Raw genomic sequence first — 15,076 nt, 5'->3', positions numbered from 1 at the left:
TAGTAACTTGGGAAAGGAAAGGAAAACCAATATTGGTTGAATCAGGCAACCATAACCAGAAAAATAGCTGATGCTGTTGCTGCTGCATTGTAGAATGTTTTGTTTGAATTATGTTACCTGAGATGTTTATGAAACTTTAAACATTTTTGCTGTAAAGTTAGCAGTCATTACATAAGAATTCATACAAACACTTCTGATTTGATTTACTTTTGCATCAGTTGTAAAGTTTGTCTTTTTTTTTTTTGTCTGTTGAGGAATTCTTGGTTATTTTAGTAATTTCTGTAGGTACCATGCTATCTGAAATGTTTATCGAACTATGAACATCGGTGTGGGGTTTTTGAGATGTTTTCTGTTAATAGTATCACAAAGCTGAATAAATAAAAAAGAAAGCCGTTTAATTTTTGTTAGAAATATAGTATACATCTATTTGGGATCAGTTATAGTACTACTTACAATTGCTAATGCATTAAACCTTGTAAAGCTAGCAGTTAATATAGATGATTTCTTATTTTCAGAAGTATTTGTTTGCTTAACCATTCTTTTCTGTTTGGGGGTTTTCTTTATGGGGAGTAGGAAAATGCTTATGGTGAAACAATTAAGTCTCTGCGCTTCAGTTACCTGACAATTCTACAGAAGGTTGCAAATCATGCTGCACTGCTGCAGACAGACAACACTAGCAAGCAGCAGGTTAGTCTCAGAAGTATGTAAAGGACGGTCTAATGGAAAAAAAGGATGAAAACTCTTGAATGAAATTGTTGCTGGCCTCCTTTTTCAATTTTATCTAACTGACATTAAAATATTTTTGCAGAATTCCTTTCCATTCAGTAATTTAGAATGCAGCACTGGTAATGTTGTGTAACACCTCTCTATATATCATTTAATTGATGTATATTTTAAAATAAAGCTCTTCAGTGTGTCTATAACCCTTAAGGGGGAGAGTAGTTTGTAGTGATTTATAATATTGGCATTTCTGTTCCATTTATGACAAGTGCCTAGTAAAAGGAATATATTTGTGCAAATAAATAAATAATAGCAATTAGAATGTGTTGTTTTTTTCCTGTGGTACTTCATATTCAGGATTGAGTTCCTCTAAATGATGGGAAACATATTTTAGTAGAAAATACTCAGTGAGAGATCGATATCAGTTTATCTTGTTACTGTGGCAGCTAACCTGCAAGACTCACAGTTTTTAAAAATGATTGTACGTGAGCCTTAAAATCCAAGAATGAGCAGAGGGATCAAGGGATGTTGCCACTTCCCCTCAGAAGCCGCAGAGGAATGGAAATGAGAAAATCCTAGCTAATTCTGGCAAGTTTGTTGGTTGGTGGATGTATTTTTTGTTGTAGTAACATTTGAGAGTTTAAATAGCCACAGGAATAACAATATAGGAGTATTCTGAGACTTAATATCTTACATTGTACATAATTATTAACCTCTCAAAATTACTGAAGAAACTGGTATTTTGTAGTATTTCTTACCTTTAGGATTAAAGTCCATCACATATGCTGTTCTTAGGCGAGTCACAAGCCTTTTCTGTTCTTCTGGAAAGGTAGACTTACAGTGTGTGGTCATGTTCAAGATCTGAGCTACCCAGATTCTTGCAGTGGCTTTTGAACAGTTTAAATGCATTCCCCTTATTGTTTTTTTGTCATATTGGTGGAACAGTATGTAATTCATGTATTGGCTTGTGCAAGAGGGTCAAGAGAAATTAAATCCTAGTACATACCTGCTAGTTAACACAAACCTCAGATCATCAGGGTTCTTGAGGCTGATGATTCTAGCCAGTCCTTTTGCTGTCTCTCTGCAGGAGAAGAAATTTTGGACATCTCTTACTGTAGTAACTAGAATCCATGGTTTCAGATTAAGATCCTTTTTAAATGAAGCAAACTGAAACACACAGGAGATGTTCTATCCAGCACTCTTGCAAAGAACTGAATAAAAACACTAGAGTCATTCTGCTCGAGTTACTTCAGCAGATCGCTTGTTTGAGCCTGTTTGACTCCTTGTATGGCTTATTGGTTTCCCAGTGTAGTTCTGTAATTTTTAGTGCTTACTCAAACTTTCTGCCTTTTTTCCAGGAAGCACATATCAAACGGGTGTGCAGCCAAGTATTTTCCAGTTTTCCAGATTTTGTGCAATTAAGCAAAGATGCAGCCTTTGAAACCATTTCAGATCCAAAGTACAGTGGGAAAATGAAGGTAAACATGTTCTTTAGAGGAAAATAAAGTGTTGGTAATAGTAATAGGTCTGCTAGTGTAGTAGATGCTACTAATGGTTGTTGGTTTTTAATAATTCTGTTTATGGATAATGTATGTTGTGCTACCATGACAACAGGTAGCTCTTGCCGTGGATCAGGGTGTCTGTGGGCAGACTGGAAGGAGTGATCTGTGACACTGAGATAAGCTAAGATGTAAGCTTCACATATTCAGTGGTGGGCACAGAAATGACCCCTACACTCAAGGGGTTGGGGTAATATTATGACAGAGTTCCATGAAACCATTGATTCAGTGGCATCAGAAATACTTGGGAAACAAAGCAAAACAAAATCATTATGGGCTTAATGATTTCTGCACACCTTCAGTATTGTGGGTCGTTCCAGTGCCTTCTCTCAAAAAGCATCTGTTAGACCTTGAAAAGGTTCAGAGGAAGGTTCAGGAAAGGGCCACAAAGGTGATCAGTACAGTGGGACAGAAACAACCGAATATGATGGGGCTCTTCAGCCTGGAAGAAATGTCTTAGGATGAATTCGAAAGGGACCTACACAATCGTGAGTAGCATGGAACTGGTGAAGACGTACTAAGTGCTTATTTTGTCTTCTAACCCTTCAGACATCAAATTAAACTAGTAATAGCCACATTAAAGATGAACAAAATAAATGTGTTAAGTGTAACCTTGGCTGGTAGCAGTAAGGTTTTTCTCATGCTTGTGTGCGATGATCTTGGGTGGTAAGGAAGAAGGTTCTGCTATTGCAGTGCCAGAGTATGAGCATAACTGTGGTGGCAAAAGAGCAGAGGCTGTTATTTATTTTTACCTAGCATATTATCATTATTTCAGTAGAAATATAGAATCATAGAATAGTTAGGGTTGAAAAGGACCTTAAGATCATCTAGTTCCAAATCCCCCCTGCCATGGGCAGGGACACCTCCCATTAAACCATGCCACCCAAGGCTTCGTCCAATATGTATGTGTTTTGGAGCACCTTGCAAATTATAGTAACTTCTGCCATTAAACATAACCCTAACCCAGGCAGGTGTGTTTACAAATATGTGAAGGGTAGGTGTCAGGATGATGGAGCTAGGCTTTTTTCAGTGATATCCAGTGATAGGACAAGGGGCAATGGGTGTAAACTGGAACATAGGAAGTTCCACGTTAACATCAGGAAGAACTTCTTTACTGTAAGAGTGACAGAGCACTGGAACAGGTTGCCCAGGGGGGTTGTGGAGTCTCCTACACTGGAGATATTCAAGGCCCGCCTGGACAAGTTCCTGTGTGATGTACTGTAGGTTACCCTGCTCTTGTGGGGGGGTTGGACTAGATGATCTTTTTAGGTCCCTTCCAACCCTTGGGATTCTGTGATTCTGTGATTCTGTGGCTCTGAAGCCTAAAAACACTGTAGGCTAACTTGGGCATCTGTATGCAGACAAGGTGTTCTTAAATATGGTAGGTACCACTTCGTCACAGACGACTCACAGTGTGTAATAAGGGAGAGATAAGCATTTAAATTCATGTGGTCTCCTAAAAAGAGCACTGTACTTTTGTTTGAGTCTGATCAAGTGTCTTTTTCAGAATTAACAACTTTCAGGAGTTGGTGCACAAGCATAGGATTTATTTCTTTTTGGTGCAAAACCATTATTTTTCCTTATTTACCTGAAATCCCAAAGGGCATGACATTGATCCATTTTATGTAAACAAAATGGGTGGATTTGTTTGTGTGTATTCTTACAGGAAATTCATTGACCTGTACTTTAATAGCAACAATACACTAGCCATATTCCTTCTACTTTCAAAGAATGTCACTGGTAAATTGACATTCAAATATAGCTAAATTGAAATGCAAATATAAGTCATTTAGCTCTTTAAATTACCTGATACAGACTTTTCCCAATGAAATAAATTCTGGATTATATCTCTTTGTGCAAGCCAGGCAAATTCTCTTGCTTGTACCTTGTTTTCACTTTTAACTGGCTGGCTAACACATACAAAAAGGATTGTAAGTGATGTATAATTAATATTTTATAGTCTAGATAACCATCCAGATTTGTAAGATTAATATAAACACTCATCATTATTTGGTTGAGAAAGATTTGTTAGGCTTTTGGTGAAATCAGTGTTGATTAATAGTTATATGTTTATTACTGAATAAATACAATTTTTAAAATATTTATTGGCCAGTGGGAGAAGGCTGTAGGCCTGGTACAGAAAATTCCTCTTTCCCTTTTGTGTATTGCTTCTGCACGGTACTCTGGAGCCGCCGTTGCCAGATGTGGACATGCTTCCTTTGAAAATAATGGTATTACTGTTATACACAAGACTCTGGATTATTTGCTTCCCCACCAGAAAAACGTTGTGTGTGGGCGGATTATTGGCATTTCAAGATCCGTGCAGACTCTGGGAAGCTGGATCCTACTGTAAACAGAGCAACAGGCAAGAGTGAGAATGGGGAGGGGCATACATTTCACTGATTATTTTAAGAAGACAAGTTCCAAGCAGTTCTGAGCTCAGATGTAGTACAGAAAGTTTAAACAGGCCTTCATGTTTTCAGGGTACTGTGTGCATTTGTGAAATGCAAGAATTCATAAGCTGAGCTAGCGCATGAGATAAGGAACGTTTTTTGCAGTCTGTGCACTGACACAGCTTCTGAATTTACCTGTTAGTGGTATGACTGCCTTTTTACAGCAGGAGTTCCAAGTACATCACTGAAGAAATGTACGTTTGGCATATTTATAGTGCTAGTGGAGTTTTTTTGTTATGCCTCTGGCTTTGCAAACAATTAATTATGGTGTAGCCTATATAAAGGTTGAAAACACAAGTAAGTGTGTGAGATGACCTGTAGGTAAAGTCTCTGGTTCATTTACAGGTCCTTCAGCAGCTTTTAAATCACTTCCGAAGGAACAAGGATAAAATTCTTCTTTTCTCCTTTTCCACAAAGGTGAGCTCCATATGATTTTTATCAATTAACTGCAGTAGCAAGTTCTGAAGTATAAAGCCTGGAGGTGACAGCTGTCAACTACATTTTCTCTGTGCTGTGGGTAATAATGATGAGGACAGTGTGACATACTCCAGAACCACATTGAAACCTCGTGTTCATGATAAAAAAGGTGATAGCAAAACAGACGAAAAACTGCTGCCTTACTGAAGAGCTTTTCAAAACTGTTGTATTACTTCAGGTGTACATAGCTCATACTGAGTTCAGATAGTGTCTTGTGTTAGAGCAGTGTCACAGCAAAATACACCTGAAGGATCCCACAACCTTTGTGTTGCCACTTAAAGTAGGTAAATTTTTCTGCTCTACTGACCTGAGCATCAGCAGCCATGAAACTTCATCAGTTGGTTTGAACTTAAAACTGTTTAACTAGATGGTTAGATTGGCAAGAGGTATACACATTTTTCTTTTAGGAGACTTTCTTCTTGATTTTCCTGCTAAGGAGTAATGTGTTTCTTGAAATGGTGCAAGCTAAAATACATATTTTCTTAAATATGTGTGATGATAACACTAAAAAGTATTAAAAAATAATAGCATCAATGACAGTTCATTGTCTTCAATATTATTTTTTTTCAAGAAAGATTGCAAGATCAGTATTTGGATTCAGTAGCAAAATGCTCATGCCTTTCACTTCATTCCTCTGAACTCTGACTGTGCATACCAGTGTGCTGCTTTGCTGGCACTGATGCTTATTTACTGTATTTCAAGCCATTGTAATTTGCTAAGATGGCAGAAAACTTTAAGTTGCCTTCCAGTTTATTGGGTTGAACTGATTCAGCATCCCTTAGGGGTGGGACAGGAAGTCATGGTTGGAGGATTGAGTGAGACCACAGCAGACCAATACTGATCATCTTGAGTACTGTAGAATCACAGCTAAAGAGAGTCAAGGATGTTGATATCAAAATTACGAAGATTTGCTCTTGCTTTCAATTCTTGATCTCTTAAAAATAGAACATGTCCTTTTGTTTCAGAAACATGTCCTCTGTAATTAAGTTTAATTAAAAAGATAATAGTAAGCACTTCATCCTTCTTTTTTTTTTTTTCCCCACCCAGTTGCTAGATGTGCTGGAACAATACTGTATGGCATCTGGGCTAGATTACCGAAGACTTGATGGAAATACAAAATCAGAAGATAGAATGAGAATTGTAAGAGAGTTCAACAGCATTCAAGAAATTAACATATGTCTTGTATCTACAATGTAAGAAAATTTAACTTGAAATTTGTTTCATTCTGCCTTCCTAATGTTTAGTAAGTAAGTCACTCTGCATTTTGTTTGATGACCTTGTGAAGTATTACTTTTCTGAGAAAGTGAATTGTTCTCATCTGTTAGTTGACATAGACTCACTGCTGTGCTCTGAAACTTCCTATAATATTTGGAGACTTCCTCCCTTCCGTTGTTCTCTGCTTAATGGATTTCTAAGATCTGAAGCAAGTGAGTCTTCTGAATCCTAGCTTAAAATGGTTTTAGTGATTTGTTTGTAATCTCAATCAAATGTGGAATTTGGCCATCAGCTTCTTCTTCCTTGTCTCTGAAGACTGCAGGGAGTTACTGCATCCATAGCATTAGGAAAGACTCTACTGTTTGTGCTTCTGTCAGTCTAGTTTAGATATATAATTGTAACCTTCTCAGTTCTCATCCATTAATTTACATGGGACTAAAAATGAAGGTCAGGTAAAGAGAGAAGGAGTTTCTCCTCTTCGTTATGAGAGTTTGTGAATACAGAGACTGGTGAGCTTTCTATACCTGCTGGTGGTACTTGAGATGAGTCTTGATTCTGTTGGTTTTAGTGTTTCCCATCACTGAATAAATGGAAGGAACCACAATGGAATCACAATCAATATAACCAATGTTTACTAAGCAAAACATATGGGTTGATACTTTGTGTAGTTTATCACAGATAACACAAAGTGATCATTTTTCCTGCTTGATAGGCAGTAATGGAAGCAGCTTTAATATTTCCTTTGGAAATTAAATAATCCTTTGGAAATCAAAGTGACTTATCCTAGTGCTATTGTACAAGAGATTAGTTTTCCATCTTACTCACATTTCAGGCAATAGGACTTTACAGTATTGTCCTAGTTTCAGCTGTAACAGTTTGTTTTTTTTCTCTTCCTCCAGTAGTAGCTGGCACTGTGCCTTGTTTTGGCTTCAGTTTGAGAATAGTCCTGATAACACACGGATGTTTTAGTTGCTGCTCAGTAGCTCTTAACCTGATTAAGGTCTTTTCAGTCTCTCATGCTCTGCCAATAAGGAGGGGCGCAATTAGCTGGGAGGAAGCAGAAACAGGACACCTTACCCAAACCAGCCAAAGGGGTATTCCATACCACAGCACATCATGCCCAGTGTATAAACTTTGGGGAGTCACCCGAAATGCCAGCTCACCTCTCAAGTCGGGCTGGGTATCGGTTGGCAGGTGGTGAGCAATTGTATTGTGCATCACTTGTGTTTATTGGGTTTTTTTGCCCCTTTCCCTTTTTAGTTTTATATTCTCTCCCCTTGTTATTTTCCTTATCATTATTATTGTTAGTAGTAGTAGTAGTAGTTGTTGTAGTATGCGTATTTGTACTAGAGTTCAGTTACTGGACCGTTCTTAACCCGTGAGGTTTACATTCTTTTGATTCTCTTCCCCATCCCACCCGGGGAAACAGGAGGTGAGTAAGCAGCTGTGTGGTGCTGAGTTACCAGCTGGGCTTAAACCACAGCAAGTATGTTCTTTATTTCTCAACATATAGTAAATTAACAGAACTGGGTCATACGCTTATGTCTGGTTTTGGCCAACTGTTCCATGTAGTCAGCCTGTATGTGTTCTGAAAGTTGCATTGCTTGGAGAACCAAATGTCGATTTTTGCCGACAATACACAGTTTTTTGGCTGTAGAATGCATTCTGCAAAGGGGCAAATTCCCTGCACATCGATCTTGAGTCTGCCATTATATTCCATTGGCATAGTCAACATGCAACTTTAAAACAGGAACCACCAATCTATAAATTAGCTGTTTACAGAGCAGACAGTGGCAGTGACTTCACTGTTAAATTTAAGATGTTCCTAGCTTATATTTAAATTTTTCTTTTTTTTTTTTTTTTTTTTTTTGGAATACCAGCAAAGCACTGTTTCTGCCTTCAGTTGGCTATGTACAGCCCATAGGCATTTGGAAAACCTCATTTTAGTTGGTTGGTGAGTTTTCTGAGAAATGAAGCCTTAAGTGAAAAAAAGAACCCACAAACACACAAAAAATCCCCTGTGTCCATATAGCAGTCTTGCACTTAATGTTAGTATTGAACATAGTCATAGGTACCCATAATACCTTTATTGATAGCTATGACTAATGTAGCTATACGGATAAATACATTTTATGGGTGTTGAGAGAAAATATGATTGATTTCTACAGAGCTTGTCAATTCTATCAAACCATTAAGTATAGATCATGAGTTGAGAGCAGCCCTGAGGAGAAGGACTTGGGAGTGTTGGTCAACGAGAAGCTCAACATGAGCTCCTCAAGTGTGCACTTGCAGCCCAGAAAGCTAAGTGTACGCTGGGCTGCATCAAAGGAAGCATGACCAGGAGGCCGAGGGAGGTAATTCTCCCTCTCAACTCTTCTCTCATGAGACCCCAGTTGGAGTCCTGCATTCAGTTCTGGGGCCCCCAAAACAAGAAGGATGTGAACTTGTTGAAGCAAGTGCAGAGGAGGGCCATGAAGATAAACGGGGATGGAGCACGTCTCCTGTTGAGGCAGGCTGGGAGAGCTGGGCTTTTTCATTCTGGGGAAGAGAAGTCTAAGGGAGATATTAGAGCACTCTTCCAGTAACTATAAGGTGCCTACAAGAAACCTGGAGGGAGAAATTCTTTACTGTGTGAGTGGTGAAGCAGTGGCACAGGCTGCCCAGAGAAGTTGTGTCTGCTCCATCCTGGCAGTGTTCAAGGCCACATTGAACAGGGCTTTGGGGAACCCTGTCTGCTGGGCGGTGTCTTTGTCCATGGCAGGGGAGTTGGAACTGGATGATCTTTAAGGTCCCTTCCAGCCCAGTCCATTCTATGTTTAAAAGACATGTCCTTGATTAAAGTTACAAAGTGTTTCACTGGGTTTTCCGTGCTGGTCTTTCTCTGGTGCGTTGAGATATTAAGCTGTTAGTGATGGGTTATAAAACCAAGCCATTTATGTAACACAGTGTGCAGTTTTAAGTAAGATGATCTTTTCAAAGCTGTTGTTTGTAACAGAGCTGTTATGGGCCCTTTCATATAGGGCTCTTCATTTGAGTCATACTACAGTAATTTGCATGGACCACCTTGCATTAATGACTAAGAGCTAGTTAAAATGGAAGGTATTATTTAGTGTGCACAAACTAATTACTGTATTCATTGTCTCCATGAAGGATATAGCAGCCATTCTTTTCCCATTTTGGAGTATCTGATTTTTTGTGTCATACCTAAAAATAATGAAAGGCAAAATCTTAAAAAAGCTAAGTAGCCTATTCAGTTAATTTTTATAGGCAGTCTGTTTTACTTGTGCTAAGGCTTTGCACTTAGGTGTAATTCATATTGCAGTTCCAAAGATTGCAATTTTTTTTTTTTTTTTTTTTTAATTAAAAAACATTGGAGAAACATGTTGACTTATGTTTCACTTTGACTGCAGGGCTGGTTTGTTAAGATGAGAGGCTGAATTCTGTCTTCACTAAAAAGAAATACACCAAAATTCCAACATACAGTAAGGTATTTTGAAAAACACAAAGATTTTTATTCAGCATTTCAAACTTTGAGAACGCTTATCCTCCGGAAACCTCCGTTAATATTGGCAGGTTCCCACATCCTCTCTTTTTCCAGATTTAACTAACCCAACACCACACCACACCTGGAAGGAAGAGGCCACAACTGTATTTACATTGACAGGGATTCCATGAAGACCAAAAACTGGTGGGGTTCCATAAGCTTTTAGTTTCTGTCTCCGTTCATTCTTATACCTGAAAATTTTAGCTTTCCCTGTGCAAAATGTAAAGTAATCTTCCAAAACTAGGTGCTTGATAAATTAAATGGATTGACATTTTCAATTTTGCAGCACCTCATTCAGGAAAAAACACACTTAAAAATTAGTGCTGCCTATGTCAAATGTGAAGAATTGTTTTAATAGTTAAATTAGTAATAGTATTTAGTATATGCTTGTGTAGGATCTTGTCTCTACCTGTAGGAATGTTGGTTGAACTAGTTGAAAAGAATTATTATTTGCCTGATTTGTTGCTGAATGAAAAGTGGTATTTTCCTTACTTTTATTTCTCCAAAATAAAGCATTCAGCTATGCATATGTCAAGCTCCAAGTAACAGACCATTGTTAATTCTTAAAGATATGACATGCCCTAGACTGTGACCATTTTAGTAGAAGCTGCATAGCATTACTGTGAAACTATGTACTGGGATTAGAGGAAGTAAAGTTTAATGCAGACTCTTATTTAAGCTATAGTTTTCCTTCTTCTATAATGTTAACAGGCATGAAAGTGGTTATGAATTTCAGTAAAATCATAGTTGGAGTAGACCTATGTAGGGCTTAGTGGGTATGAAGTAGCAGTCAGGGCTTCTACTGTAGTAAAGTGATAGCAGTTGGTTATGACAGCTAGTCATACAGTTTGTAATCTACTTCTTAAGAGAGAAGATTGTATTTTACAGGAGTGGTTATTTGAGTACTTAGTGGTTATTAACACAATAGTAACACAAAGCTATATCCCGCTATTTTCAGTATCTCTATTGTGGTCTTTTTTTTATGTAGGGGAAAGGTATGTCAATGTGGATTTAATACATGGGATCGGGGGGAGAGGGAGTTCTGTTTTTCTTACTGTCAAATAGTCCTATTTTTCCTTTTTTATATTTTTAGGGCTGGTGGACTGGGTCTTAATTTTGTTGGTGCCAATGTTGTTATACTGTTTGATCCTACATGGAACCCAGCAAATGATCTTCAAGCTATTGACAGGTATATTCCCAAAATACAGAACTCAGTCCATGTTGTATTCTTCTTTTCCTTTGATTCTATAATCTGATTATCCAACTAGAATTTCCCTCGGGGAAGAAATTTTTAATATAGTCTTGCTTGTCCACGGGATAGTAAGAGATGTCCAGCTAAATTATTTTTTAGCATTGATATTTTAAACCCTGAATTTTATTTCTTATTTTCCATTTTAGTTTTGTGGCACTGTTACGTGGGGTCATAAAAAACCCCAAACAAACAAACCAAAACACAACACCAACGCCACACCTTCCACCACCCCCCCCCCAAAAAAAAAAGCCTACACAAAAAACAAAACCCAAGCAAGCAACAAGCCATAGTTCCTGTAACTTTTCATGATCTCTAGAGTGTGTGTGTCTGTGTAGCTGGATGGCGTTTCTCCTGTTTGTCAAGACAAAATGCATTGTAGTTGAACCTCATTCAAGTGATCTTTTGAATTCCAGAACCCTTGAAAAAAAAATTTATGCTCTTTTCTGCTTCACACTTGTGGAGATTCGTGTCTCTTCAGCACTCACTCCTATCTCTGATATTATGCTGTTGGAGTATTTCCAGGAATCTGGATTTTTCTTTTAGGGCTTTTTGACCATAAGACGCTTGCCTAGGAATTCAGGGCAGACTTTTGAATAGCTGAAGTAAAAAATACTGGAAGCCTTGTAAATTCAGTAGATACGTATATATTTTCATGAGCAGAAATAATCTTGTTTCTCTTGTCCCTTCCAATTATGTAATTCTATCTTAAGATTCTTTCTGACTTCTAAGAGAAATATCTGTTTCAGCAATATGTGTTGTTGAAAGGGTCTGCTTTTAAAGGATCTTTGTAAGATCACATTTCTATAAATTGGATCAGCCTCTGTTGAATTTTTGGAATTTAATCTATTAGAAGTCCCAGAATTTACCATTTAGATAGAACACTGCCTGTTTATTAGCTGTTTTATGATGTTGTGACTTGCAAAGTAATTTATAAAGTTAAGAAAGAACAGACTGCCCCAAGTAATCCTGTGAGCTAACTCCTATATAATGCAAATAGGAGAATACCTTATGCAAGAGCAGATGGAGACACGGGATGGGGTGGTGAAAAGACAGAACTGAGAAAACATATTGGATGATGTGTTTTCAAGAGAGGTGGGAGATAGGCCTTGTGATACAAACTTAGGCAAAAACTTTTTCAACTGGATAAGCCTTGGCAGAAATATTGAAAACTAAGGGTAAAGGGAATTAAATACTGAAGAAAATTTTTAAAGTAAAAAACCCAACCAAACGAAAAAAACAAATAAACCCAACAAAAACAAACTAGCAAAAAACACAACCAGCTCATAAATGATTTAGAGTACTAGTGTTTTATTGGAAAACTTTTATTTACTTATTTATTTTACTACTCCTAAGAGTGCTTTCTCTTTTTAACCGATAAAAATGTTTTTTAATATGTCATTGTCCCTGCAGAGCTTACAGGATTGGCCAATACAAACCTGTTAAAGTGTTTAGATTGATATCCTTGGGAACTGTGGAGGAGATGATGTACTTGCGACAAGTTTATAAACAGGTAAAGTTCAGAAACTATTTAAATTGAGATATCTTTGAAGCAGTTTCAGTGACTGAAAGCCAAGTTAGCCTATAGCAAAATTGTAGTTTACCTCGGTTTTATGATATACGCTATTACCTTAACTGATTAAGCAAAGATATAACTTTTAGTAATTGTTAAAGAATAAAACAATTATATTTGCGTTTGAGTTTTTCTGTAACTTTGGACAGCTTAATTATACATTTATCAAGTTAAACGTAAGACTTCAAGACTTGTAAAATATATCTTTGAGAGTTGTAGTTAGAATCTGCAGCAGTCTGATTTGGTTGGAGTCTGATTTTGTCCAACTCTCCAACAAAGGGTTAGAGAAAGACAAGCAAAAATCTTGCTGGTGCTATGGAAGAAAAGCAAGAAGGCATTGCTGCTCTCCTGCCTTTAAAGACTTGCTTGTAAAAGAAGGGAAAACCAGCTTGTAGTTCTGCTATTACAAAGAGAAGAAGAAATGTTGCTTGCCACAATACTGAACCTGGAACACTTGCTCTTTCTAAATTTTGCTAGTTACATTGATAAGTTTAGACACCCAAGACTGGGAAAACCAGAAGTTTGAGTAACACAGAATCTAGCAACTGTTTCCTAATTAGATCAGAATAATAGCTTGGTTAATAGCTAGTCTTCAAACTGGTGACCTGTCACTAGTTGGGTCCCACAGGGCTCGATGTTGGTCCCAAGACTGCTTAATACCTTCATAAGTGATCTGGAGGATGGGATGAAGTGTACCCTGATTAACTTTGCTGATGATACCAAACTGAGTCAGGAAATGGACACTTTGGAAGAGGGAACTGGTCTGCAGGAGGATGTGGATAGGCTGGAAGAGTGAGCAAACAAGAACCGTATGAAGGTCAGCTATGAAAAGTGGAAGGTCTTCCACCTGGCTAAACACAGTCCAAGAATGCAGCACAGGCTGGGGTCTACCCAGCTGTGGAACAGCTCTGTAAAGAGACATGGGGTCCTGTTGTACAACAAGCTCAGTATGAGTGAACAGTGTACAGCTGCAGCAAAGAAAGCCGACAAGATGCTGGATTACATCAACAGGGACATTGCCAGCATAGATTAGGAAGTCATTATCCTACTCTTATCCTTGCTTGTCAGGTCACACCTGCAATACTGTGTTTGGTTTTGATCTCTGCCTTACAAAAATGACATGGACAGGCTGGAATGGGTCCAGAGAAGGGCTACAAGGATTACCAGGGGACTGGGGAGCCTGCTGTGTGAGGAAAGGCTGAGAGAGCTGGGTTTGTTCAGCCCTGAGAAAAGAAGGCTTAGGGGAGACTTTATCACCATGTTCCAGTATTTAAAGGGTGGCTACTAGGAAGATAAAGGCTCCCTTTTTATAAGCAGTCATGTGAAAAAGACAAGGGGTAATGGGTACCTGTTACTCCCACGAAGATTCTAATTGGACACAGGGGAGAATTTTTTGCAGTGAAAACAATCATCCATTTGAATAATCTCCCCAAGGAAGCAACAGTGGACGCATTTAAGATATGGCTGGACAGGGTGCTGGGCCATCTTGCTAGACCTTGCTTTTGCCAAGGTGTTCCTTGAGGCAAGGAACCGCAACCTTGCAACCGGTTCCTTGCAACCGGGTATTCTATGATTCTACAGTAGTAATTTAGTTTTCAAACACATCAGGAGCAGGAATTGCACTGCTCCATGGACGTTACTTTAGCAAGGTCTAAAGGAGCGTTAATTGCCAAAAAAACTAGTTGATTTATTCTTTATATCCACATTCATGGAAAAGCTTAGAGAGCACCCTGTTTCAAAGTTTCTGTCATGCAAAGTACTTGGGAGGATTCACTTCAACAGCAAATATCAGTAGGCGAGATCTCAGGCTAACAGAATGAGATCTCAGGCTAACAAAATACAACCACCAGCTGTATTCACTAAAATCCTGGAGGAGTGTCATGCTTCACAGAGGTCTTTGCAGTTGGTAATCTTGTAGATAAAGAAGACCTGGATATTGTCCGTTTGGTTTTCCAAAAGGCATCTATAGAACTTGTTGAAAGGCTCATGTGATTGGTTTGTTTTTGTGGGGGCTTTTTTTTCTTTTTTTGCCCCATGTTGACTTGTGGCTTTCAAGTTGAATAGGAAGCAATAAACAGAATAAATCTTGAGCTTGAATTTTTTTAGTTATGCTTGAATAGCATTACCTGCTACTGACACAAACACAGTTAGGAAATTTTCAGTCGGTTTTGAAGCAAATGCATTTTTCTGCTATTGAAAGTTCAGAAACCAAGAGTAGTTGTGGACACGTAGCTTTTGGTGAACTATGCAAATGCACTCTCAGAGAGCTAAATGTTGTCATCTGTG

General features: G+C 38.2%; 1 protein-coding gene across 6 annotated transcripts in view; it reads left to right on the top strand.

Annotated features, from left to right (window-relative positions):
* Window positions 1-15,076, top strand: part of ERCC6L2 (ERCC excision repair 6 like 2) — a 62,028-nt gene that overhangs the window by 16,220 nt on the left and 30,732 nt on the right. For 5 of the 6 annotated variants that reach the window (XM_065661937.1, XM_065661938.1, XM_065661936.1 and 2 more), the window contains 6 exons: window positions 574-687; window positions 2,079-2,198; window positions 5,078-5,149; window positions 6,257-6,402; window positions 11,062-11,157; window positions 12,631-12,730. In XM_065661937.1, the coding sequence (XP_065518009.1) occupies window positions 574-687; window positions 2,079-2,198; window positions 5,078-5,149; window positions 6,257-6,402; window positions 11,062-11,157; window positions 12,631-12,730 (648 nt within the window). Of the gene's footprint in view, window positions 1-573; window positions 688-2,078; window positions 2,199-5,077; window positions 5,150-6,256; window positions 6,403-9,919; window positions 10,113-11,061; window positions 11,158-12,630; window positions 12,731-15,076 lie in introns of those variants that run through there. The other variant, XM_065661941.1, reaches the window with a different exon arrangement.

This window comes from Lathamus discolor, chromosome Z (assembly GCF_037157495.1).
Source record: "Lathamus discolor isolate bLatDis1 chromosome Z, bLatDis1.hap1, whole genome shotgun sequence".
NCBI classification, from domain to species: domain Eukaryota; kingdom Metazoa; phylum Chordata; class Aves; order Psittaciformes; family Psittacidae; genus Lathamus; species Lathamus discolor.
This window is presented reverse-complemented; position numbering and strand designations above follow the sequence as displayed.